Source organism: Saccoglossus kowalevskii, chromosome 11 (assembly GCF_978046115.1).
Source record: "Saccoglossus kowalevskii chromosome 11, keSacKowa6.1, whole genome shotgun sequence".
NCBI lineage: Eukaryota > Metazoa > Hemichordata > Enteropneusta > Harrimaniidae > Saccoglossus > Saccoglossus kowalevskii.
The window spans coordinates 14644333-14670275 of NC_140651.1; the positions used below are offsets into that span (position 1 = coordinate 14644333).

General features: G+C 37.1%; 1 protein-coding gene across 1 annotated transcript in view; it reads left to right on the forward strand.

Moving 5' to 3' along the window:
* The window catches only part of LOC100378026 (putative ATP-dependent DNA helicase HFM1), a 38365-nt gene continuing 12422 nt past the window's right edge, over positions 1 to 25943 (forward strand). The window contains exons 1-20 of the mRNA XM_085505217.1: positions 1 to 97; positions 649 to 785; positions 1008 to 1110; positions 1760 to 2043; positions 2498 to 2560; positions 3431 to 3501; positions 3841 to 3976; positions 11912 to 12063; positions 13305 to 13385; positions 14032 to 14190; positions 14430 to 14476; positions 15175 to 15328; positions 16421 to 16553; positions 17027 to 17128; positions 17533 to 17726; positions 18238 to 18284; positions 19052 to 19233; positions 20351 to 20434; positions 20664 to 20755; positions 25490 to 25644. Coding sequence (XP_085361343.1) covers positions 39 to 97; positions 649 to 785; positions 1008 to 1110; positions 1760 to 2043; positions 2498 to 2560; positions 3431 to 3501; positions 3841 to 3976; positions 11912 to 12063; positions 13305 to 13385; positions 14032 to 14190; positions 14430 to 14476; positions 15175 to 15328; positions 16421 to 16553; positions 17027 to 17128; positions 17533 to 17726; positions 18238 to 18284; positions 19052 to 19233; positions 20351 to 20434; positions 20664 to 20755; positions 25490 to 25644 — 2435 coding nt within the window. The 5' untranslated portion in view covers positions 1 to 38. The remainder of the gene's footprint in view (positions 98 to 648; positions 786 to 1007; positions 1111 to 1759; positions 2044 to 2497; positions 2561 to 3430; positions 3502 to 3840; positions 3977 to 11911; positions 12064 to 13304; positions 13386 to 14031; positions 14191 to 14429; positions 14477 to 15174; positions 15329 to 16420; positions 16554 to 17026; positions 17129 to 17532; positions 17727 to 18237; positions 18285 to 19051; positions 19234 to 20350; positions 20435 to 20663; positions 20756 to 25489; positions 25645 to 25943) is intronic.

Below are 25943 nucleotides of genomic sequence, written 5' to 3' on the forward strand. Positions count from 1 at the left end.
GATTCTTGATTTCCAGCAATTTCTGATATTGCTTCACAATGGATGATGACATATTTTTTGATCTGTATGAGGAAGAGCAACAAACACCTATCTTTGAGTGAGTTTATTTATTCATTCATTATGAATAGTAGGGCAATAATTGTATATACAACTCACTTCATCACATCAGCATATATTGTGATAGATAACTTTCATAGCTATACATTTGTATGCATGAGGACAATAAGTTTTATTTCATTTATTTTATTTTATTTCATTACATTGTCTCAATATTTCAACAATCTTACCAGATCAATATTCTATAAAATCATTCCTATTATAATCAATGATCAGACCACAACAGTCCTCTGAATAATAAACTCAATATGTTCTGTTCAATGACTACCCCGATAGTTGGCTTGCTAAACAAATTCATTAGTTATCAAAGAGAGAACTCCTGTGCAAAGCTTAATTCTGAATTCATATTAGGTATAGGCCCCTGTAAAACTAAATTATATAAAATTGTACAGTAGGAGAGTGGGTTTATACTAATACTATTTTTCGAAGTATATTAAAAAAATTAATGGGCATAATGCAGAAATGTATTTTTTTTTCTATGTTAATGTTATATTTTTCTGTAAAATTATTTTTTTGTTTATGTTACCAAAGGTTTTCAAGCAAGAGAACAGATTTAATGGGACCACCACCATGTGTTGATGATCTCATCTTGCCATCACAGAGAAGCATCACTTCGACCCAAGTGGATAAACTGTTTTCATCAGACTCTATTTTCTCCAACTCACAAGGTTTGTTATGAACAACTATATGCTTTGAAAATCAGGCTTATAACTTCTATAAAATCACAACTTCTAAAGTAGGACTTCTAATGTATTTTGCTGTTGGCGTGGACTTCAACAAAAATCTGTAAATTTTATATCATTAGAAATCTTTACCTATTCTTTGAAAAATGTTGTATTGAAATAAATTAAATTGCTGACAGATTTGTCACTTTGTTTTACTTAATGTAGATTTTTATTCAGTCAAAAGTAATTCCCAAAGACCAAGCACACCAACACTGTTTGATGATGAACCTGATGATAGTATTCTTTCACCAAGTACTGATTCCCTGAGGTAATAATAATACAAACATAGATATACCTACATAAAGCACAAGCATCAGAGTTAATATTTGTTGAACATTTTTTTACAATGATGAATACCAATCAAGCTAGGTAGGATTAGTACAGTTGTAGTATAGAAGGTTAGGGTTACTACAATATACATTATGTGTTGCTACCTGGGTATGTTTACTGTAGTCGCCACAATGAATTTAACTTTAATGCATTGGAGGCCATGCAAATTGCACTCCTTATTTTATGTCCTGAGAATGGTTGTTAATTTTGATAATTTGATCTACATGTATTAATAAATAATAGTTAAAATAATAAGACCCAATAGGCTACTAAAATCTCATTGATAGCGAATGAGCCACAAGACTTGTTTCTAATTACCCCTTAAATAGTATTCCAATTTTGTTGACTGATTTATGTAGTCATGGTATCTGGAACCCTGGATAATGACGAGAGGGAAAGAAATACTACAAGTATTTGAGGGGAAAAACAAGTCTCATATCTAGTCTCAACAAGATCTTAGTGTTATTTGTGTTTAGTTCTATTTGAATATTGTGATCTGATCGTTGTGTGCATCATTTCAATGACATAAATTAATTGTTTATTGAATATTAACATTTTTATTATTTCTCTTCATCTTTCTTCATCAGAAAACAGCTATTTCCTGATACTCATGAAACTCTAAATAGTTCAGCAGGATTTAGGAAAAGATCATTATTCAAACCACCATTAAGACCTAATAACATTCGACAATATTCAGACAGTAGTCAAGATTCATTGAGTACTCAGCCTACCAACAACAGCAGCAATAGAAAAGATGCCATTCATGCTGGAAGTGACCACTCTGTCAAAAAGCCTGACTTCTCATGGAGTAGACATCAACATTCCTGTACACTTGGCATGTCAGATAGTCCCCATCCTCTAACCATTCCAGGTTAGCATTACATATATATTTCAATCCCTTCTTCTGAGTGTTTGTTCATTTATGATTTATTCATATATATATTTATTTATAAGCTCATGTGATATACTTCCCCAATAGTATTCATTCATTCATAGTATTCATTCATTCATTCATTCATTCATTCATTCATTCATTCATTCATTTATCCATCCATCCATCCATCCATCCATTCATTCATTCATTCATTCATTCATTCATTCATTCATTCATTCATTCATTTATTCATTCATTCTCCATCCATCCATCCATCCATCCATTCATTCATGAATTCATTCATTCATTCATTCATTCATGAATTCGTGAATTCGTGAATTCATGAATTCATTCATTGCAATTTAACTGTGTCATAGGAGCTGTACAATTCAATATTAGGGCATGTCAATTATTATTGAAACTAACCAGTATTTTTTTTCTATTTTCTTAGGTTTTGTAACTCCAGGTGGCAGTAAAGGAGAAGTCACTAAACTACGACCTGTGACAGAAATTCGTATCCTTGTTTAATTAGTTGTATGGAACAAATTAGAGATTCATTGAGCTCAGAATTTTCCTATGAAGCTACGAGTACCTGCTAAGGCTTTTAGCTATGCAGCCACCTGTCTACCTGTTATTTTTGACAGACGATCTATGTTTTAGTTATAGGTACAAAATTTCACAGGATAAATTTCAACAAAGTTATCAGCTTTTCATTGAAAATTTTCCATATTTTACAAAATAACAATTTTATAGATAATCAACAAAATATACTGGCGACTACTGTTACAGTAGGTTTTTCATTTCAATATCATAATAGTTTGTAGACTTTTCTAGTTACGGTATAATCCTACTGCCAACACAAGAAAAAAACACAGAAAAAAACATTATATTTACTTTCAATAAGCTAATACATTAATATGTGCTTCAACCAAACACTGTTGTGATCTACAAATGTGATGTAGAAGACAGTAAGAAATGTTACCCAATAACTGGAGGTAAACTGAAAATAATTAATCCATCTCTCAGCACTTCACTTCTAGAGGCCAGCAAAATGTTGCCGTAAAAATCAAATTAATTTTCAAGATACTTTTTGTGTTTTTTTGATGTAGTAGTGTTCGCTAAAAGTCTAAAGGCAGATTCATGTCATCAATGTAGTGAACCTCAAATTAGCCTTATTGCAGAATATGTTTACAAAGCAGGCAAACCATGTCTAAACAAATTAATTTTAATCAGTTTTCATAGCATGCAGATTATCTTTTCCTTGATTACTGAGATTCTTGGCAAAACGATGGAGAACATGAAGCATATATGTGTATTAAGTTGTACTTTATATAATTTCTATAACACTATATTCAATATTGACCTTAATGGTGTGATTCTGTAGCTGAAAAGTATCGCTCTGTGTTCAGTGAATATCCATATTTCAATATTGTGCAATCCAAAGTAATGGATGATGTAAGTAAATTACAACTATAAAACAGACTGATCATTTTCAGTTGTCTTTCCACCATCAGATTCCAAAAATATCTTTCAATAACGTTGTTATATTTGCAGTTGCTGAAATTTGAATAAAATATGCCTGTAAATTTTGTTTTGATCAGGAACACATACAAGTATAATTAATATCAGCAGTGATCATGTTCGTCAATATTTTATCTTCGAGTGTGAACAAACGGTTCTTGTCAACCAGTCACTATGCACGCAAAACATAAAAAAGTGTGATGATAAATACTAGTAGTATAGAGCAATTAAAAAATACTGATATTATTTAATATTCCTATATGTTGTTTTTAGGTTTTGTACAGTGATAAACCTCTAGTCGTCTGTGCTCCTACTGGATCTGGTAAAACTGTTATCTTTGAATTAGCTATTATTAGGTTGATGATTCAAATGGGTTCATATGCTGCTAATGATGTCAAAATCGTCTACAGTGAGTATTGAGAAAATCAATTTATATTTTTCTTACACATAGAAACTAACTACCATTAGAAGGATAGTTACAATTCCTGACACATTGGAGCCATACATACTGCCCATAATAAGTTGAGTAAAATTTGTGTGGTGCCAATATGTGTCAGGTAGGGATAATTGTCAATAACTCCTTTCCCTCTCCCTTTCCTCCCCTTCCCTCCTATTATTCTATATATTTCACAGGTATGTATCCAATATTCACACAAATGCGATTGTGATTTTGAACTATTAAAAAAAAAAGAAAAGTACCAATATATGTAATAATTATAATAATAAGTCCCGGAAGTGCTGTGCACCTGGTGGGTGATACCATTTTTGGCTGGCTGTAGTAAGACCAAGTCTAACTTAAATTATACAAATACTAGTATTCCCTACGTTCAATTACCCACCATAGACTCCGGTCAGTCAAAATGACTATTTTGAACTGTAGGCATTAATCAGCGATTCTGTCGGTGACGGAGAGATAGAATCTAGGTCAGGGGAGCCCCATGACCCCAAGATTTTCTTTCCCTAACGTCACAAACCACGTGACCGAGCCCATATGGCGGTGCCATAGACGGCTGTACAATCACTCTGCTTCCTTTCCGCATCAAGTGGAGATCAAGTCTAGCGAGCTCTGCCTGGATCGCCTGCTTTTTTTTCCTGTCCGTGTTTCTAGCTTGGGTTGTTGCCGCCGCATGCATGTCGTCTTCATTTTATGCTTGATCTATGTATTTAGAAATGAATAGATGTAATGACAGCACCAGGGCTCGCTGCCGTTTTTTTTGGGACTCCTCATGCTTCGAGTTGACTGTGCAGTGGTTTTATTCAGAATTTACCAGCATAGAACTCGCATTCGAAATACTTTTGTCATAGCTGCGTGCGGGGTTCGGGGTTTTTGCCGTGAAGGCGTGTGTTTTTCACTGGAGTTCTGAGGCCTGAGATTTTTCTTTCAGAGCCATCAAAATCGCTGAGACTGACCGCGTCGCTCGTTTCTTCACAGCAAGATCCCGAGTCCAGTAAACAAATCGGTTAAAGTGAGTGCGTGTTTGGCATGAGTGGAAAGTCCTCACGCTCTGCTACCAGTGCTTCGTGTACCGGGACGTCAAGTAGGAGGCTCGATGGTGGAGGTACCGATATTTTTTTCTCAGTCTCTCCCCGCTGATCGGAGGGCATCCTCACAGTCTGTTTTTGACTCCTGTGTGCGAAGCACAAAAGGGAGTCTTTGTAGTTACCCTGTCTGTATGTCTGTATGTCTGTATGTCTGTATGTCTGTATGTCTGTATGTATGTATGTATGTATGTATGTATGTATGTATGTATGTATGTATGTATGTATGTCACTTTTTTTGTTCCACCGTTATCTCAAAAACCACTAATCAAATTTTGGTGAAACTTGGTACATAGATGCTCTGGGATAATGCGCAGAGTTGATTAGGTTTTAGTAAAAATTCATGAATATTAATTACCTAATTTGCATGATAATTAGCTGATTTTAGCTGTTCCATGACTGTTCCACTGATATCTGAAGAACCATTCATTGGATTTTGTTTTGATGAAACTTGGCACATGGATGCTCTGAACTAGTGCGCAGATTTGATTAGTTTTGGGTAAAAATCTATGAATATTAATTACCTAATTTGCATAATAATTAACTGATTTTAAGCTGTTCCATGACTGTTCCACTGATATTTGAAGAACCACTCATTGGATTTCGATGAAACTTGGCACATGGATACTCTGAACTAATGCGCAGATTTGATTAGTTTTGGGTAAAAACCTGTTTATATTAATTACCTAATTTGCATAATGATTAATCAATTTCCGGCTTTGAATTCCACTGATATCTCAAGTACTAATCATCACATTTCAATTAAACTTACATAGATGTCATATGACAATGCACAGACCTGATAGTTTTTAGGGTAATATCAGTACATATTAATTACCTAATTTGCATAATTAATTAATTTTCATCTTTTGATATTTCGAGTAGTAATGATCACGTTTCAATGAAACTTGGTACATAGTTACTTGAGGACTGTGCAGACCCCTAATCAGTTTTTGGGTAAATATTTGTGCATATTAATCACCTTATTAGCATAATTAGTTAATTTTCACCTGATACAAATGTATCTCAGGTACTAATCATCACATTACAATGAGACTTGCGACATAGATCTTCTAGGACTATGCAGAGACCTGATTAATTTTGGGATAAATAATTGTGCATATTAATTACCCAATTTGCATAATTAGTTAATTTTTTTGCTGATTTATGGCTGTTGCATTGTCTAAAAAAACACTCATTGGATTTTAATGAAACTTTTAAAGGGTACCCATCACATTTCAATGAACCTAGGACTATACACCATATTAGTTTTTGGTAAATATTTATGCTTCTTAATCACCTAATTAACATAATTAATTAATACTGATATCTCAAGTATTGATCATCACATTTGAATAAAACTTGGTACATAAATGCTCTAGGACAATAGACAGCCTGATTAATTTTGGGTTAAAATCTGTTTATATTAATTCTCTAATTAGCATAATAATTAATAATTTGTTGGTTCTAATCACGTTTCAATGAAACTTGGTACATTGTGCAGACCTTATTAGTTTTACACTTAAATCTGTTCATATTAGTTACCTTATTTGCATAATTATTTTCTGCGTTTCCATCAATATATCAAGTTCAAGTAATTTTGAATTAATTTTTAATGTTGTCTCCAATACTCTCAGCACACGGGAGTTCTTTCTAAGCTTTCTTTGATTTCAGGTGGTGGTTTACCCGATTTTACCGACTGCAGCGTGGCTGTGCCCCTGGAGGCTTTCCTCCTATGGGGCCTGTTGCGGGTCCCTTTGTGGACCCTTCCTCGCACGGCACCGGGTTTGCCTCCGAGTTGAGGGATTCGGTCAAAGGATTGTCGGGGCAATTGCGTCCCTGGCAGGCCGGGTAGATCAGGCGCAGTTGGAGCAAGCTGTCTCGACTGCGGCCCTTCGGTGGGCAAGCAGAAAGAAACACGAAAGCATGTTTGCATTCAAACACGTCTCTTCCGGGGAACCCTCGTTCCCAGCTGCGGCTCTCCCACTAATTTGGGTGAGGCCAAGGCTCAGGCTAATTGCACTGTGCCTCCTCTGGAGCCTCGGGCACTGAATGCCAAGGGGATGCTGGCAGCCAAGCCTCCGATCTTGGGGCAGGGCTTTCAGGGCAGGGCACACATTGACCCCTCCTACTTTCAGCCAGCCAGGGTTTGCCGCGTGGTAACGGTAATGAATTTATCCTTGTGTCCGATCTCCACTGTGGGTCTTGACTCCCTGTCATGAGACGCACAGTTGAACACGCTCCCTCTCACATATTTAAAGTGAAAGGAGACACAGTTCGCTTGCATTGGATACAGCCGTTACTCCGGGTGGTCCCTCAGAGTCTTCCATCCGTAATGACTCGGTGAGCCACGCTTTTGGGGTGATGCGGAGTATCATCGATCCCAGTGAAACAATGTAAATACCCCAACCCTTGATCCTAAGACGACCACCTCAGGTTGCTTCAACGCTTATGGGATCACGGGCGTCGGGATCCAAAGCAACCGGCATGTCTCTCCCTGTCCGTCTGAGTGCGGAGTGGGCGCATGACATGCAAACGGTGTTGATGGGCCGACGTTGGTCAGCCCGGAGAACGCAACGCTTAAGACCCCCAGGTGGGGAAATCCTTAGGCTAGACCAAACGCTACCCGGTCGGTGTGGTTTTGGAATCAGACCCCATAGCGTGGGATGAGACCAAAACGCCCCCAACCGGATCCCAAGGTTCCTTCCCCAGACCTCGGTACCACAAATTTCTGTTTGGCAAACCGGGCAAAGGGGGACAGCCGCATTCCATGAACGTTCTCGCCAGCTCAATCGGAGACGACCCATCCAGCCCTGAGAGCAGAATTGCTTGAGCGCATTATTGTACGCACCCAGGACTCTGGAGACCTCGGAGGCAGAACGCACCAGCCTCCTAGACCAGGTGACACATTTACTGGCCGGCCACCGCACATCTACGTGCGACCTCCCCTAGTGTCACCTGGCTCTCTTGGCCGGGGCCACTACTGTGCTACGAGACACGGCCTTAGACGCACGTGTTTTCGCTGACAAGCTGAGTCAGGGGGTACGTCCCCACCTCAGTGACGCAGACTGGACATCTTCCACTCTCTTTGTTCAAGGAATGGTGGGTACAGTCTTGGAGCTTTGGAGTGCAATGAACCAGAGGGTTCAGATCGAATCCGCTAGCCAGTTGGCCCTGCCAAGGGCAGGCGGAGGGCACCCCAAGCACAGAAAAACACAATGCCCTAGGGTGTCATCCGCTAGCCAGAGTCAGCCAGGAGGCAAGCGCTCATACCCTTCCATGGGAGGGAAGAGTAGTGGCGCGCCCCCAGGGAGGAAAGAGCCAGGTGGTGGCTCCTCACCCTTCCTGGGCGGAGGTCAACCCCGGCAGCGGGGGAAGCGTGTTTGACGCTCACCTCTGCAACCGAGGGGACAGACATGCGTTCGGCAAGTGGCCAGGTCACAACTTAGTGACTACTTCAGGCCCTGGGGAACTCACCTCATGGGAGAAGGGAGCACCCCCCTCGCAACTGCCGAACCCATGGCCACATATCCCTGTTGTACACAGATTGCGCCGGTGTAGTCCAGTTTGGATACAGCGGGTGTCCGTTCGTGACATCCGGGATTACGGGATACCGCTGAAATCTCCATCTCCACCGTCAGTGTCTCCCCTGTTGGGCACTGCCAGGAGACTTCCGTAAGGCGGAAGCAATCAGACAGGAAGTAGCAGTTTGCTGGGAAAAGGCGCCATATACAGGGTACATCAGCCGGAACTAAATCCAGACTTCTACCCAAATGTGTTCGTAGTACCAAATCTACAAGTGGCGGGCGTCCAGTTTTGGACCTAGGCAGACTGAATCAGTACATGCTCCTCGATCGGTTCCACATGGAGACACCATTCAAGGTTCTTCTCTCCATCCACCGTTTCGACTGGCTAGCCCCACTAGACTTAAGCGGGGCCTACCTGCACATACCGATGCACCCAGCGAGTCTCCTTCGAATCACCTAGCTGGGCCAAGTATCCGAATTTCAGGTGCCCCCCCCCCCCGTTCGGGTTAAGCACAGCGCCATACCTCAATTTGTACCCAGACTACTGGTTACTACACAACCCGGACAAGGGGTTAATACCCAAACACGTCAGGCTAATACAGGATTTACTTCACCAGTTTGTCTCGTTACTAAATTGACAAGTCCCACCTCGACCCAACGCGCAGTTGGTGTCCCTGGGCATGGAGTTTTGACACAGGTAAGCTTGGTTTAGCTATTGCAAGCGTGTTGCTGAGCGCTAAGCAGCCCGAATGCCTAGTCAGCGTTCCCTCAGTGTCCCTCCGAGAACTAATGCGGATCCTTGGAATGATGACTTCGGTTCGAAGGGTCGTTCCCCAGGCCGCACTACTCAGCCGCCCGGTGTAACGCCTGTTATAACGCCAAGCTCTCCTATGGGAACTAGATAGGCGGGTTTTGATCTAGGACCAAGTGAAGTAAGCCCTGCCCTAGTGGCCGTTACTGGCCAGCCTCGGACAGGGGGCCCCCTTGAACCCGCTTGCCGCAGGTATGACTCTGGTAACTGATGCCTCCTCCCAAGGTTGGGGAGCGCATCTACTGGATGAACAAGTCCAAGGATATGGCCCCCGCATTAGTTTCGGGACTACCATATCAACCGGCTTGAACTAAGCAGTATACTTAGCACTACCACGCTTTCTCCCCGTAGTTCGAGACCACAGAATCCTGCTCCACACAGGCAACGCAGTGGTGGTCTCCTTCAGGAATGAGGGGGGGGGGGCGTTCCTCATCGTTGTCAGTCCTCGCGGAGCAAATCCTCCTTTGGTGCCTGGAATACAATGTGGAGCTAACCTAGCACCACTTTCCAGGGGTGAGTAACAGTCTGGCAGACGCCCTTTCAGGGCGGCTTCGTCTCCAGAACACGGGGTCGCTGATACAAGCCTCCAAGCTGTTTTGGCTGTGGGACGATCCATGGTTAGACCCGTTTGCCGCACCCCGGAACGCCAAGCTCTCGATGTACGTAACACTCCTGCCGACTCCAGGAGCCTGGGCCAGGGTCGCTTTGCTAACCCTGGTGACCCACTTAGTTGTGACATGTACGCCTTTCCTTTCTTCTCGCTAGTTCACCGGGCACCGGAGAAACTTCAACAGGTGCACGCCTGCACATTATCATTGGTCACACCCAATTGGCCAAGCAAGGCCTAGTTTCCACTTCTGTCGGAAATGCTAGTCGAAACACCAGTAGTGCTTCTGAACTTACCGGACCTGCCGTCCCAACCAGATGGCGCACTACCAACGAGCCCAGCGGGTATCACTTACATGCATAGAGGCTCTCATTAGACCCGCACATACAAAAGCCTTATCTGAGCGGGCTACCAACGTCCTGGCCAGGACGAACAGAGATTCCACCAATGCAGCCTACATTTCTAGACTGCGAGCATACACTGATTGGTGTAGCGGAAGGGAGAATGATCCATACCATCCCTCTCTTGGCCAGGTAGCAGGCTCCTTCGTCCACCTGTTTGACGAAGTGGGTTTGTCCTACGCAGCGATCGCTGGCTACAGGTCGGCCTTGTCCCCCCACCATTGAGAACGTACGGGAACAAGACTAGCCGATTGTCCTATTATTAGGAGACCATTACTGCTTTCCAGACGCCAAGACCCCATATAAGGGAACCGCCCAACTCGAACTTGTTGGCTGTGTTGTCTGCTCTAAGCAGACCGCCCTTTGAGCCTCTCTGATCAGCACCACTCAAATTTTTTGACGTGGAAAATAGTCTTCCTACTGGCCCTCGCCTCAGATAGGCATCGACCAGAGCTGGGGGCATTGTCCTTCTCGGATGAAGTACCGCCGTTATGGACAATCAAGTTGTGCGAAAAAAACGAATCGGGTTTCTCGCCTACAACCAAATCCCAGGACACGATCTTCACCCGATCGTCATCCCCCGGCTGTCAAATTTTGTCTGCTAGGGGTGTCAGGAGGAATTGCTTCTCTGCCCGGTTCGAGCACGGAGTTGCTACCAAACCGTACTAAGGATTCAGGACGGGGTGCCAGGCACATGTCTTTGTGTTATGGCCCAGGCAGGCAGGATAGGCAGGCCTCCCCACTTTCATAACTAGGTGGTTTACTTGTGACTGTATTAGAGGTCTATAATACTTTAACTTCCTCGACACAGAGCTTGCAGAGACACCAAGTATGAGCGCATGAGGTCTGTGTGATTGCCAACTCACTAGTGCTTGCGTCAGGTGCCCCCCTCGAGCATACACGGAGGGCAGGCTTCTGGAGAACACAGAATGTTTTTATCAACTACCACCTAACAGACACCGAATCCATTGAGGAAGGTCTCTTTAGGTTGGGTCCCGTCGAAGCGGGTCAGTCTTGGTTTGCTGACCCAGCCCGAACGACCACAAGGGTCCCTGCGCATAGGCAATAAGTCAGTCTCGACATTTTATGCGGACAGATTTCTCTACCGTCAGCACTCCCCTGGAAGCTCCCAGGTCCCGCTTTGCGGCCTATGCCCTCATGCAGAACTATTTCGGTCTTTACTTCGAAAGCTTGCTACCCCCAGAATTGGGTTGGGGTCTAGCTTTCTAGGGCACACCGAACCCTGTCACCGTAGCAGCATTTTGGCTTCTTGCTCCGGGGATAGCACAGGCAAGGTAAGACACCACCCATTTTGGGCCTTAACCAGGGTGTTGAGTGATTATGAAATGGTAAATGCTTTATATAACATGCTTTGAAAGGAAATAGACAATTTATTACTACCATGAGTGAATTGATGAATGAAATAACTTTGATGTATTTTGTCTGTTTACTTGTTTAGTGGCTCCAATTAAAGCTTTGTGCAGTGAGAGGTGTGAAGATTGGAAGGAAAAGTTTGAATCTGTTGGTCTTAAGTGTAAAGAATTAACTGGTGATACTGAATTAGAAGATTATTTTGAGCTACAAGACACAAATATCATTATGACAACGCCGGTAAATATGTATATTTTGTTACCCAGCTTACTTCACAGTGAATGACAATTTAGTTGTGTCAAATCCTCAGGGACGAAGCTACGTCACCGAACGTTCTATGTTGCTAAAACCGTAATATGTATTTCTGCAGTGGAACACCCTTTGAAGAGCTTGTGAAAAAGTCAAGGAAACAGCACAAACTCAACTTTGGATTAATTCTGAGCAACAAAATTTATATATAATGCACATGTAGGGGGAATATAGTTACACTATTTAGGAGTGTCTCAACAACTGTCCTATAGTACAGTTTTCTTAGAGTTTTCGACCGTTGTTTTCACCATGATGGTTGCCAGGTGATGAAAATGCTTGGATGTAAATATATCCGAGCATTACAGCATGTGACAGATTGAGGGGGATATTAAGAAATTAGTTGCGTAATAATTGACTTTTACAATGAAGAAACAGAAATGGTCACAAAAATATGCACATTTTATTACAATATTAATTACATACCACCCGAATTTACGAGATTAAAAATATTAGAATCTGTTGTTCAAGTCAAAATCTTCATCATTATTTCCACTGACGAATGTGCTGGATCGTACGCAAACTCTCGATGAAAAGCACTTTCCGCCATAACGTACCTTATTTGCAAATGGTTGCTGAGATGTCATTGAGAATGAGAGAGCATTGAAACATTAGCTCCACAAATAGTGTTTAAATTTTCTACCTTCAATGCATCTGCTGTTCCAAATACTATAGCTACATAATTAAATCAGAGGACTCATCAGACTCATGATCGGTAGACCCAAGTTCAAATCCTACCTTAGACTGAACATCAAAAAGGTCGACCCCTACCCTGGATGAGTGTGCCACAGACTCAATGGTAAGGCCAATTCCACTGGCCGAGATTCATTCACTAACGAATGCGACATTGGGGGAACCTTGGTTAAGGTCCTCAGGTGCTTGTGTTCGACCGAGCCTGGTTGACTCAAAGATAGCGCATTAAATTGCCATTTGATAGGAAGATGGCCGCATGGCCCTGTCATGTATTCCCAAACATGAATATGACTTCTGTGGCAAAAATGTGTCAACACTAGCACTTGCAATTTGCACATACAAAAAAAAAGTCGAGAGAGACAACAGTGACATTCATTGGTTTTTTTCATATTCAGTATCATCAGCATGCAGATCAATGTTTTTTGCCTAAAGTAGAAAGTTTCTAAATATTTTTGATATGGTTTTAAATTTTTTTTTCCTAGGAAAAATGGGACAGCATGACAAGAAAGTGGAGGGATAACAAATCATTGGTACAAATGGTTCGACTGTTTCTCATTGATGAGGTAATAAAATATTGCATGCATATAATCAAATCAAATATGAAGGAACTTAGAGTCTGTTATAATGTTGCATTTGGAAGATTGTTTGGATATCTAAAGGACTGTAGTGCTAGTTCCATGTTCATTACAATCTACTTGTATATCAACTCGTTTTTGAGTTTTCAACAAAATCTTATGTCATAGCAAACATCAAATCGAACCTGTGTAATTCTGATGTGTGGTGGAAGTCAGCACATTTTCAACATTGGGATAAGTTGGTGTACTAGTACTGTAGAATACTTTATTTTTGCTTGGAATTAATTTTCGCAATTTTCGCTGAAGGAATGATTCATTGAAAATAAAATCCAGTGAATATACCCTTGTTCCTATATTTTACATTCAACTCGTCAAAAATCAGTGAAAATAAATTCCATACAAAACACCCAAATGTCTTTTCAGTGAAAATTAATTCTAGCTATAATAAGTAGTTTACAGTAATTAAGTTTGCTATGTCCTAGCTATGTATGAAAATAATAAATGATTTCATGTTGTTTTTTGACAACAAAACATACATTCATATTTTTACCTGTGAATCAATACATTTTAGTGTATTAATTTGATTGTACATTCAGCGTGATATATTATTGTACATTGTCTGTTTTTCTGACAGGTACATACTTTAAATGATGAAGCACGTGGTGCTACTATGGAAGCAGTGATAAGTCGAATGAAAACAATCCAAACAGCACTAAAAGAGAACCAGTCATTGGCAAAACACAGTAAACTTAGATTCCTGGCTATATCAGCAACTATAACAAACATTTGTGATGTAAGTTAACAGTAAATGGTGAGATGGTGATTATCACACTGATGTTGACAATTCATGTATTTTAATTGTAACTGTCAGCAGTTGAAAGGTTAAACTCGATTTTGTTTTAGAACTTTGCTACCTTTTACTTTAGCTGCCAAATTTTTGTTCTAGTGCAAAAGATAGTCACTTCCTAAAGTAATATCTCAATGATACAGTTGACTTTATAGAAATTATTATGATTATTTTGTCCCATTTAGATAGGAGAGTGGTTAGGAGAAGTTAGTGAGCCAGCTGTTATGCACAAGTAAGCAAGTAATATTAGATAGAACATGTTTTTGTCATGTTTGTGGTCGAAATAGTTGTTGTAAAACTATTGTAAAAAATATCTAGAGCCAGTGAACATTACACACTGCCAATAACATTACTTTTTTTAAAATAGTATCTAACACTATAGCCCCACTACTTAGGATGAGTTTATGGTTCAGACTCAACATAACTCGACCCATCATTGCAAGTTAAGTTATTCTTTAAGGGATTTAATGCAGGCATAATTATGATAATTGAGAATCTATGTCATGATTCCTTGAGTCGATTGAGACATGATGTAAAAAGAAGTACTAGCTATTTAATGGGCTATTACTGTAAGTTTATAATATGAAATGATACAGAAAATGATAGTTTCAGTAACAAAAAAATACAGTGGTACTAAAATGTAATCTTTTCACCACCAGAATTTTCTGGCCAAATGTTTCTGCACTTTTTTTTTCTTATATTCTTAGATATTTCTGGAAATGAACCCTAACTTTGAAGTCAACAGACAACATTTTAGTACATTTTTGATTTTTACTCGACACCACGTAGATTGACACCACCAGTCGTAATCTCTTAATTTAATATTCTAAATCATCTTTAAACATTCCTAATATGCAACACAAATTTAATATTTTCACCACAAGACTTTCACGCCTAAATTTTTCTGCACTTTTTTTTACATACATGTAGAATGGATGATACACACAGACCTGTCAGACTGAGAAAAGTTGTTCTAGGATTTCCATGTCATGAGAACCAGTCAGAATTTAAGTTTGATTTGTCTCTCAATTATAAACTTAGTGGAGTCATTCAGACATACTCAGATCAGAAACCAACTCTTGTGGTAAGTACAGAAATGGTGTTGAAGAAGGTCAATCATCATCTTAGTGGTATATCTATTATACTAATAAATACAGTTTTGATTTCACTTCAATCACACAATGAGGAATTTGAATTTGCAAAAAAAAAATATTTCCACACTGCTTATACCTTTGAGTGCCAAAGTCATCTTTTGTCATTTTACACATTATAAAATTCACAATGTTTACTAAATTTTGATTAAAATTTGTAATCAGTAGGAAATTATAACAATGTCCAAAATGTTGGTGGTTAACATGGTATTAAAAGGATAAATACCCAGCATGGATTTATTTTGATGAAGTTTAATTTCTACAAGAGGAATTTGGTCAATCCATAATAATAATAATCTTTAATCACTTAACATCCATTGGAATAAATGAAAATCAATACATGACAAGAAAGAAACAAGAAAAAAACAAACAATACAATCATTAAGAAAAATAACTATGAACAACAAAAGAGGAAAAACAAATAATACTTTAAGTAAAATACTTTAACTAAAATTGATGAATTAAACTACAGTGACCCCCCTTGCTAAGTTGCGCTTTAATAAGTTGCAATTTCGGCTAAGTCACAGGTAGTTGGATGGCTTCTAAAAATTCTGCTGTGTTTTGCCAGCAGTTTAAAAGAACTAATGGTTTGTTGCATCTTGTATTTAATTTGCCATTGAAGTGCTGGAAGAGAAAACTTAATACTTGCTGTCCGTCAATTACTGAGATACAAAGGGTGACAGCTGCCTGACTCAAGGTGTCAACAGGGGTGTCAATTCGTGACTTTACTTACTTCTTGGCTGGTACACCTTTGATATAGCTCTCTAAAACTCACTACTATATTGAGCTCAGATATATCAGATGTTGTATAGTGGTGGAGGGCTATAACTGCGTTATCTAATTAAACAACATGAATGAGACAAAAACATTGTACCTTGTTGTGTATGTAAAATTTCAACATTTTGAAATTCTATATTTGAAATAAAGGGTTTGCTTTAAAATTAACATGTGTTAGTATTATCATAATCATTCAACAAATTATATGTATTGATGGAGTTTAAAAAATAATATTCTATTTTATTAAGTTCTGTGCAACAAGAAAAGGTGTTCAACAAGCTGCCAGTACCTTGGTGAAAGATGCTAGATTTATCATGAACTCTCAACACAGACAGCGCCTTCAAAAGTATTCCAATATGCTGAAAGATTCAAAACTTAGAGGTAAAGAATTCATTTTATGTTTTCTCAAAATTTACTAAATATATAATTATGTAAAAATTACATTATGATGTGTATAACAAATGTTTGCTATATATTAGATTTTGTTCTCCATTATCACATTTATTATTATTACCGGTATTAACACTAGTTCTGTATTTGAGAAAAAACACACAATTGTGATTACAGTTCTCTTATGAATAAGGAGAACATTTTCTATTGAATTGCCCAAAATACAACACACACACACAGAAAACTTCATACAAAAAATTATGATACCACTTTCATCCAAAAATAAAAATGTACAATTCACATATATACTCTCAAGCAAAGATCCCAGCATAATTAAAGAACTTGCCAATTATATTTACACAACACAAAGATTTATTTAACATTTAAATACTCATTACAGACTTTTTATAATATTTTTAAAATATATCTTGTTATTGTTTTTAAACTCGTTGCTGTGTCTGTAGATTTGGTTGTATGTGGGGTTGGGTACCATCATGCAGGACTGGATATATCTGATAGAAAAACTATAGAGAGTATGTTTACCAAGGGAGATTTACCTGTATTGTGTAAGTACTAAAATTTTGTTATATCTGTAGGAAGTACAGTTTTTGTGGTTCATTATTTATGTCATGAACATGTGATTTTGTGGGCGATCTCAGTTGTTTCATTTGTGTATTTCTTTTGTAAATCAATATTCAATGATACATTTTGTCTGTTTATCAAAATTAAGATTGAATTCAGTGAAAATTACAGAAAATGTGAACAAATTTAGCCCACTTAGAGTGGGGAAAAGGGGTAAAAATAAGCTCACCTGTGGCCTAGGAGTAAATATTCAACATTTGTTTTACTCGCTCTCATCAAATAGTAAAATTAAATTAATCATGCTTACTGTGGACAAATAGATTCTTTGATTTCATGTGTATGTATTCATAGTACTGATATCAAAACCCTTTTCTTATTTTCTGACTAGTGGCTACAAGTACTCTTGCCATGGGAGTGAATCTTCCCGCTCACCTAGTTGTTGTGAAATCCACCCAACATTACGTAACAGGAATGTACTGTGAATACAGTGAAACTCAGGTACTTCAAATGATTGGTAGAGCTGGAAGACCCCAATTTGATACAACAGCTACAGCAGTCATAATGACAAGATTTAATACGAAGGTATGCTTCACTAAATATAATTATCCTCCTACAGAATGTGTTGTTTTGTTCATGTTCTAACATCTAAGGCAATATTATGTTTTTCCAACTTAATTTTTTGGTTAATTTAATTTTCTATGAGTTGTCACATACACATGTATCTCCACTGTATGTGTAAAACAAGACAAAGTGGATCATAGATTCACAGGGCTTACCAGTAACTGAACTTCACAGAGACATCAAAGGCCATTGCCTTGATGCTCAAGGAGTTGCCTTAAGTCTGTTGATATGTCATTTCTATGTGCTAAGGCTATTTTATAAATTTTGGGGGCCCAACTCTAAAGTTCAATCCCCGAATTCACATATTATTGAATTGGCATTATAGTTTGATAATTAATTTAACATTTTCAAATGATAATGATTCTTGCTGTCATTGTCAACAATTTTCTTGTTGACTTTTGCGGTTATTGTTATGAGGTGTTTATCTCCAAATAATTTGGTTATTTACAATTTAATATTATTAATATTACAGAAAAAATATGAAGCTTTGTTGAATGGAACACAAAATATAGAAAGCAGGTGAGAATTGTAATGTAGTTCATAACACAATAAAAAATACTTGTACAGATTAAATGCCATTCCAAGATAAAAATGAAGGAATGTGCGTTTGCTGAGGGAGGTCATCAGTAATTTTCATGATGTACATGTGAAAACACTTCTGATAAATTTAATCTTGGTTGTTTGCATGTGACTTTCTACTTCTACATAACTGTTAATTTATATTTTTGTAAGTTTTTGTTTAAGCTATACTAGTTTAGACTAGTACTGATATATAACATAATTTGAATATGTATGAATGTTGGGATATCCATCTCTATATATAAGCATATGAATGTTTTCACATCTGAACTGGTCAATCAGTATCTTCAATAGAGGCACATGCAAAATTGGATTTGTTTTACAGTGATTCATTGAAAAATGAACACATCAGCAATTTACATATTATTGTATGGTATACCATATTTAGTAGCACTTACTGGGTAACTGACAGGTGTGTCTGTTCAAAATAAGTTATGTTTTAATGATCAACATATAATAATACCGGTAAATGCAATTTTGGGTTTATGTGGACTTGTATTAGAGATGTGTTTCTTATAGACGTTGGTATATGTATGGTAGTGTTATGTACAATGACTTATTTTGACATATTTGATAATGATTATTATGATTTTCTAGGTTAACACTCTTGAACTGTGTGTCATATGTGAAGGTTAGAATTCTATAATTTCAGGTTTTCACACAGCATCTTGGTAAGATGTCATGATAGTTTTCTTATTTGCTTACAGTCTCCATCTGCACATAATGGAACACTTAAATGCTGAAATAGTACTCAATACTATCACTGATATGAACATTGCGTTGGAATGGTTGAAATCTACTTTCCTCTACATCAGAGTAGTCAAAAATCCAACCTATTATGGAATTCCTCCTGGATTAAGTAAAGAAGCCCTGGAGAATAAGCTGAAAGGTAAAAGTCCAGTATTTGCTCAGATTCTAAAACATTGTTAAAGAATACACACAAATTGTCAATTTACCCGGTAGTTGCTAGTAATAGACCATTTTCCGTTCACTGCGAGAATTACGCGTTATGCGTGAAATCGAACGTAAAAACAGGACAAACAAAGGTCATAACATCGTAGTGGAGTCAAACATCGCATGGGATTCGACAAACGCGAAATTATTTCAAGTTTGGGGGACATTTCCATGCTTATTAATGTGCTGTCCACTTTTGATGATAGGCAATTTCAATTAAGTAAGGGTATTCGGGAGCAAGTTCAAAATCAAATCGTTCGATTTTTGCGGCAGACGTTCGACGCGCGTCTTTCATGCATCTCGCGAGATCTCGCAATTGTAAGGAAACTCACCTATTCCATTATCTGGTAATCAACATACAAAAATTTATTCTTCCACAGTGATTCAGAGGATCACTGGAAATCAGCAACGTGCTCGTATTTTTTTAAAATGTTGTTAAAATCATTTCACCCAAAATATAGCAAATAGTTAGAAATGTCCCATGACACTCGTTTCCATTTCAGGCAAAATGTTCTAAGCTAGTTTTAAGATTAACTGCATGAACCCTTGTTGCATCATTTTTGCATGCTAAAAATCACTATAATGCATCTTATACCATATGTCTACTATCTATCATACTATATATTAATATACATCTGTCACCATAAGTTACAGCGTGCCGTAATTTTGCGGTATTTTACGGGGTATTTTCATCATTCCTCATTAGAAAATGCAAATTCCGAATATGGAATGATAATAATAAATACAAACATGGCTGCCACCGGGGTTTAACCGGACTCCACACAAAGAAGTTCGATGATTCTGTTCAAAACATGTTGGATTTCGGCATTCCCATGATGTTCCTCGGATCGAAAAGATGTAAAATAGTAAGGTTATTACAAGGATACCTCAAAGTATGCACTCAGACAGTACACCATCGCATCGATCTCTGCTGCACGTTGATCGATACTCCAGCTATACTATCTTCGTGCATACATGTACTTTGAGGTATCCTCATAATAACTTCTTTTTATGACACATACACATCTATTTTGATATTTATTTTGTTTCAGATATGTGCAGTAAGTACATAAACTCCCTGAAGGAAATTGACCTTGTAACAATGGAAGATGATAATTTAGTTCTAACATCAACAGGTAACTGTTTTAATTATTATCAGCTCTTGCGCTCTCTGCTACAAGGATGTCTGAAAATATGTCACTTTTAATATTAATTTGAATGGAAATGCATTAGAATGCAAGGCAATTTTGGTCAAAATGGAATACCATTCCAACATATCTTTAATACCATAAAAAAATATAAAATCTCATGAATGTAATCTTTTGAATTCTGAAACTAAAACTTTAATGTTGCATTCCTTTTCAGAACTTGGGAAATTGATGGCACGATACTGCATAGCATATGACACCATGAAGCTGTTCACAAAAATCAGTGGTCCTACATCGCTTAGTGAGCTGGTTAGTAGTGAAAAGCTGGAAAGTTATAATATTGGTTATATTATCACTAATTATGGTTTAATTAAACATTAAATAATTGTTTAAAGTGCAACTTCATGTCTGTTATTCTTAAAATATCCAAATTGTGAAATTTAATGCCAGTGAAAATTATTGCTTTCACTGCATGTTCCAAATTATTATTTAATTTTTAGTCCCGTTCAGACACAGTCCGAAAACGGGGACTTATGTTTTGACCTCTGTGCGTCTGTGTGTCCATGCTTCCGTGCGTGTGTTCGAACCTGTATCTTAGAAATGCTTATACCAATCACAATCAAACTTTACACATACATCATACATGATATTATACATATACACATCAATTTGTTTCACGATCTGATTCAAGATGGCCGAATGGCGGCCATTTTTGTTCTAAAAATTATCAAAATCAAGCATTTCTCTGGATTTTGTTCAAACTTGGTATATACGTTTGTCCTTGATGCACATCATTTTGTTTTCAGATAAGATTCAAAATGACGACTGGCGGCCATTTTGTTTTAATAAATGTGGTTCTAGAGCCATATCTTTAACTTGCTGTGACTTATTATGTTCAAATTTTAAATATTCATTATACATCATGTCATAGATATACAGATATATTGGTTTTTGTTATAAAAAATAATCAAAATCAAGCATTTCTCGGCTGTTTACAGATGGATTTTGTTCAAATTCGGTATATACATTGTACTTTGGACATTATAGGACCTTAATGCACATAATTTTGTTTTTCAGATAAGATTCAAAATGGCCGACTAGTGGCCATTTTTAGTCCCCGTTCGGACGCAGTCCGAAAACAGGGACTTATATTTTGACCTCTGTCTGTCCGTGCGTGTGTGCGTCTGTGCGTGCGTCCGGACCTGTATCTTAGAAATGCCTGGACCAATCACAATCAAACTTCACACATACATCATACATGATATTATACATATGCACGTCAATTTGTTTCACAATCTGATTCAAGATGGTCAAATGGCGGCCATTTTTGTGCTAAAAATCATCAAAATCAAGCCTTTTGTCGGCTGTTTACAGATGGATTTTGTTCAAACTTGGTATATACATTAGACATTATAGGACCTTGATGCACATCATTTTGTTTTACGATCTGATTCAAGATGGCCGAATGGCGGCCATTTTTGTGCTAAAAAATCCTAAAAATCAACCATTTCTCAGCTGTTTACAGATGGATTTTGTTCAAACTTGGTATATACATTAGACATTATGGGACCTTGATGCAAATAATTTTGTTTTTCAGATAAGATTCAAAATGGCCGACTGGCAGCCATTTGGTATTAATGAATGGTTCTCGTGCCATATCTCTGACTTGCTTTCACTGATTATGTTCAAATTTTATATATTCATTATACATGTACATGTATTCAAAATGGCTGATTTTGTTTTAATTAATGCTGTTCCAGAGCAATATCTCTCAATACTCGTTTGACGATCAGATACAAATGTCAATCATTTAAATGTTAAACATTATTTATTTTTCAGATCGGATTCAAAATGGCTGTGTGGCTGCCATTTTGTTTTAATGAATGGGCTTCTAAACCCATATCTCCGACTTGTTTTGACTGATAATATTTTCAAATTTTAAATATTCATTATACATCATGTCATAAATAAACAGATATATTGGTTTGACTATCCTATTCAAAATGGCCGAATGGTGGTCATTTTTGTGCTAAAAAATCATCAAATATCAAGCATTTGTGGGTGGATTTTTATTTTTCAGATTGGATTCAAAATGGCTGACTGGCGGCCATTTTGTTTTAATAATTGGGCTTCTAGAGCCATATCTCTTGAATGCTTTGACTTATTATATTTAAATTTCATATATTCGTTATACATCATGTTATACATGTATATACACATGTATTCAAAATGGCTGATTTTGAATGCTGTTCCAGAGCAATATCTCTCAATATGGACAAGTACTTGTTTGACGATCAGATACAAATCATTTTAATGTTAAAAAATCATATTCCTGACATGGTTATATTCCAGCTATATTACTATAAACAAAACTATATATCTTAAATTTGATAACTAACGGGGACTGTGCCATGCATGGCTTGTGTTTTAATGAATGGGCTTCTAGAGCCATATCTCTGACGTGCTTTGACTGACTATGTTCAAATTTTATATATTCATTATACATGTACATGTATTCAAAATGGCTGATTTTGTTTTAATTAATGCTGTTCCAGAGCAATATCTCTCAATACTCGTTTGACGATCAGATACAAATGTCAATCATTTAAATGTTAAACAATCATCATAATCATATTCCTGACATATTCCTGCTATATTACTATAAACAAAACTTTATATCTTAAATTTAATAACTAACGGGGACTGTGCCATGCATGGCTTGTTTCTCTTTGAATTCAATTGTCAGTCTATCAGTCTAAATAGTGAAACAGAAGTATATTTTATCTTCTAAATGTCTGTAAACTCAATTTATGATTTTATGAATTTATGACTTCAACTGATGAAGTCATGCGATGCTCTGTCTTGAATAAAACTATCTAAGAAGTTATCATTCATTATACCGTACACATATGTGTGTATGTTTTTTTTTTTTTATTATACGAAAAAAGTAATTACATACACAAAAACAAACTTACAAAAGGAAATACAAAAACAAAAGATGATCTGGTGTACAAATACAGTGTTTAATTACTAAGCCAGTTTTCAACTTGCTCCCATTTTTCAAAATGTAAGTTGACCTTATTATTTCTTTTTGCAATTTCATATTCAACTTGTCTATTGGAAAGAACAAATATCTTAAATGCAAAATATGACAACCTTTTGTTTTTTGTTCTACAGAAATAAATAAACCATTTGAATAAAATTATGATATGATTTAGCATTTTGTTTTTTGGTGAGTTGTATATTCCAAAAATGATGTTTTTGTAGTTACAACTTATATGTCTAATTACTTCAAACTGTTCTTGCACCAATTCCCATAATTCTTGCACAAAATGACAACCTACAAACAAGTGATGTAAGGTTTCGTCATTAACATGACAAAAAGAGCATGAAGATGATGTAACTAATTTCCATTTATACAACTTACTGTTTGTAACAAGGCAATTGTGAAGAATTTGGTACTGAAATTCTCTCAGAGCACTTGATATAGTAGTTATGAATGGTAATTTAAAGATGACGGGAATATGTTCTGCTGAGATATCATAAGAGTTCCTAAATGTTTGCACTATCGAGGATGGCTCAATTATTTGTTTACATATTTTTTTGTAAATTATTTTAATTGTTAAGGATTTAATATTAATGTACTCTCCTTCCCAAAAAATACTATTATAATCAGGTTCAAACCAGGTATGTCTTGAGTTAAAAATAATTTGCTTCCAATCTTTAGGTGTAGCTGCTATAAGACCTTTTATTTGAATGAATTCAATCTGTGTAATACCCTTCATATTCCAATACTGCCAATTATGAAAACTCCCCTTCTGATCAATTAAGTCAATAATGCGACCAATGCCTCGATTTGCCAGAGATTTAAAATAAACTGGTTTGTTTGCAATTTTTATAAAGCAGTTGTTCCACAATGCTTGATTGTCAATTCCATACACAGAATTGGGGGAATGGTGCATTAAATTGAACCATAAAATGGTGGTAAATTATCTACCAAACTTTCTACATCAAAATTACAAGATAATACATGTCTACTCCCTTTAATAATTAGTAGTGGTTCTATAATGTTTCACCAACCAGCTGATTCTGACAGTCTTAGAACGCATTTCATTTTTTGTGCTATTAGGAAAGATTCAATTTCTACCATGTTCAGGCCTCCATCCTCTATACCCGCAATTAAAGAGGTTCTTTTAACCCGGTCACAACCTTTCCAAATAAAATTAAATGAAATTTTTTTAATTGCCTTTATAATTGCTTTAGGGGTTGAGATCATTGTCGGAACATACACAAATTTAGGGATACCAAGTATTTTTAAAATCTGAATTTTGTCAATAACTGATAACCCCCTCAGAGACCACAAGCCACATAATTGTTTTAATTTTGTCAATATTAAATTGAAATTCTCAGAAATGAATAGCTTCTCATTATAAGTTACAAAAATAACCAGAATCCTTAACCCATCTGACATTTTAATATCCTCTTTATCTTTCGGTTTGTGGCCATAACCCATCAAAAGTGCTTCTGTTTTGTCCCTATTTAACCTTAACCCAGAGCATTTACCAAAATTATTGACCATAAAAAAGTACTTTGTATTGAGGATGGATGAACTAAACATGATATATCGTCTGCGTATATTACAAATTTAAATGTCTTCTTTAAAAAAAAAAAAAGAGATACCTTCTATAGTTGGGTTTTCTCTAATGGCTAACAATTCAATAACAGTGACAAATAAATAAGGTGATAAGGGGTCACCTTGGCGAACCCCTCTAGCCACTGGGAAGTAGCCAGTTGACCTACCATGGTTCATAACACAAGACGTAACATTTTTGTAAAATACTGATACCCAATTAATAAAATCATTACCAAAATTGAATGCTTTTAACGTTGCTATGTGTGTATGGTTGTTACAGTGCTTTGAGATATTAAACTCACTTTTAAATAGACCTCTAGTATAAAGGGAAATCTTTTATCAATGATTATAAATTATCCACTGTTCTTTATTTTTGACAAATTATATATCATTTGTGTTCTCACTAACAGGTAGACAATGTGTCCAATTGTAAGGAGTTCAGAGATATTCAGTTGAGAGTAAGTGAGAAAAGAGCTTTGAATGCTTTGAATTCATCTAAGAATAAAGCAACCATAAGGTTCCCTATGGTTGGAAAAATCAAAACTGCTGCAATGAAAGTTAACTGGTATGTTCATTTGAATTGGTCATTTGGTCATGAATATAATAATTCATACTATGAGGTTATTACGAGGATACAGAAAAGTATGCACAAAGACATATGCTGTGCGTCGGTTGATGCGACGGCGTACAGTCTGTGTACGATATCCTCGTAATAACCTTATTATTATATATCTTTTCCTTCCAAGGATACATCATGGGAATGCCGAAACCCAAACAAAAAATCTTTGTATGGAGTCTGGTGAAACCTTGTTGGCAGCCATGTTTGTTTATTATTAGAGAATGTTTACGCACGTAATCATTCCA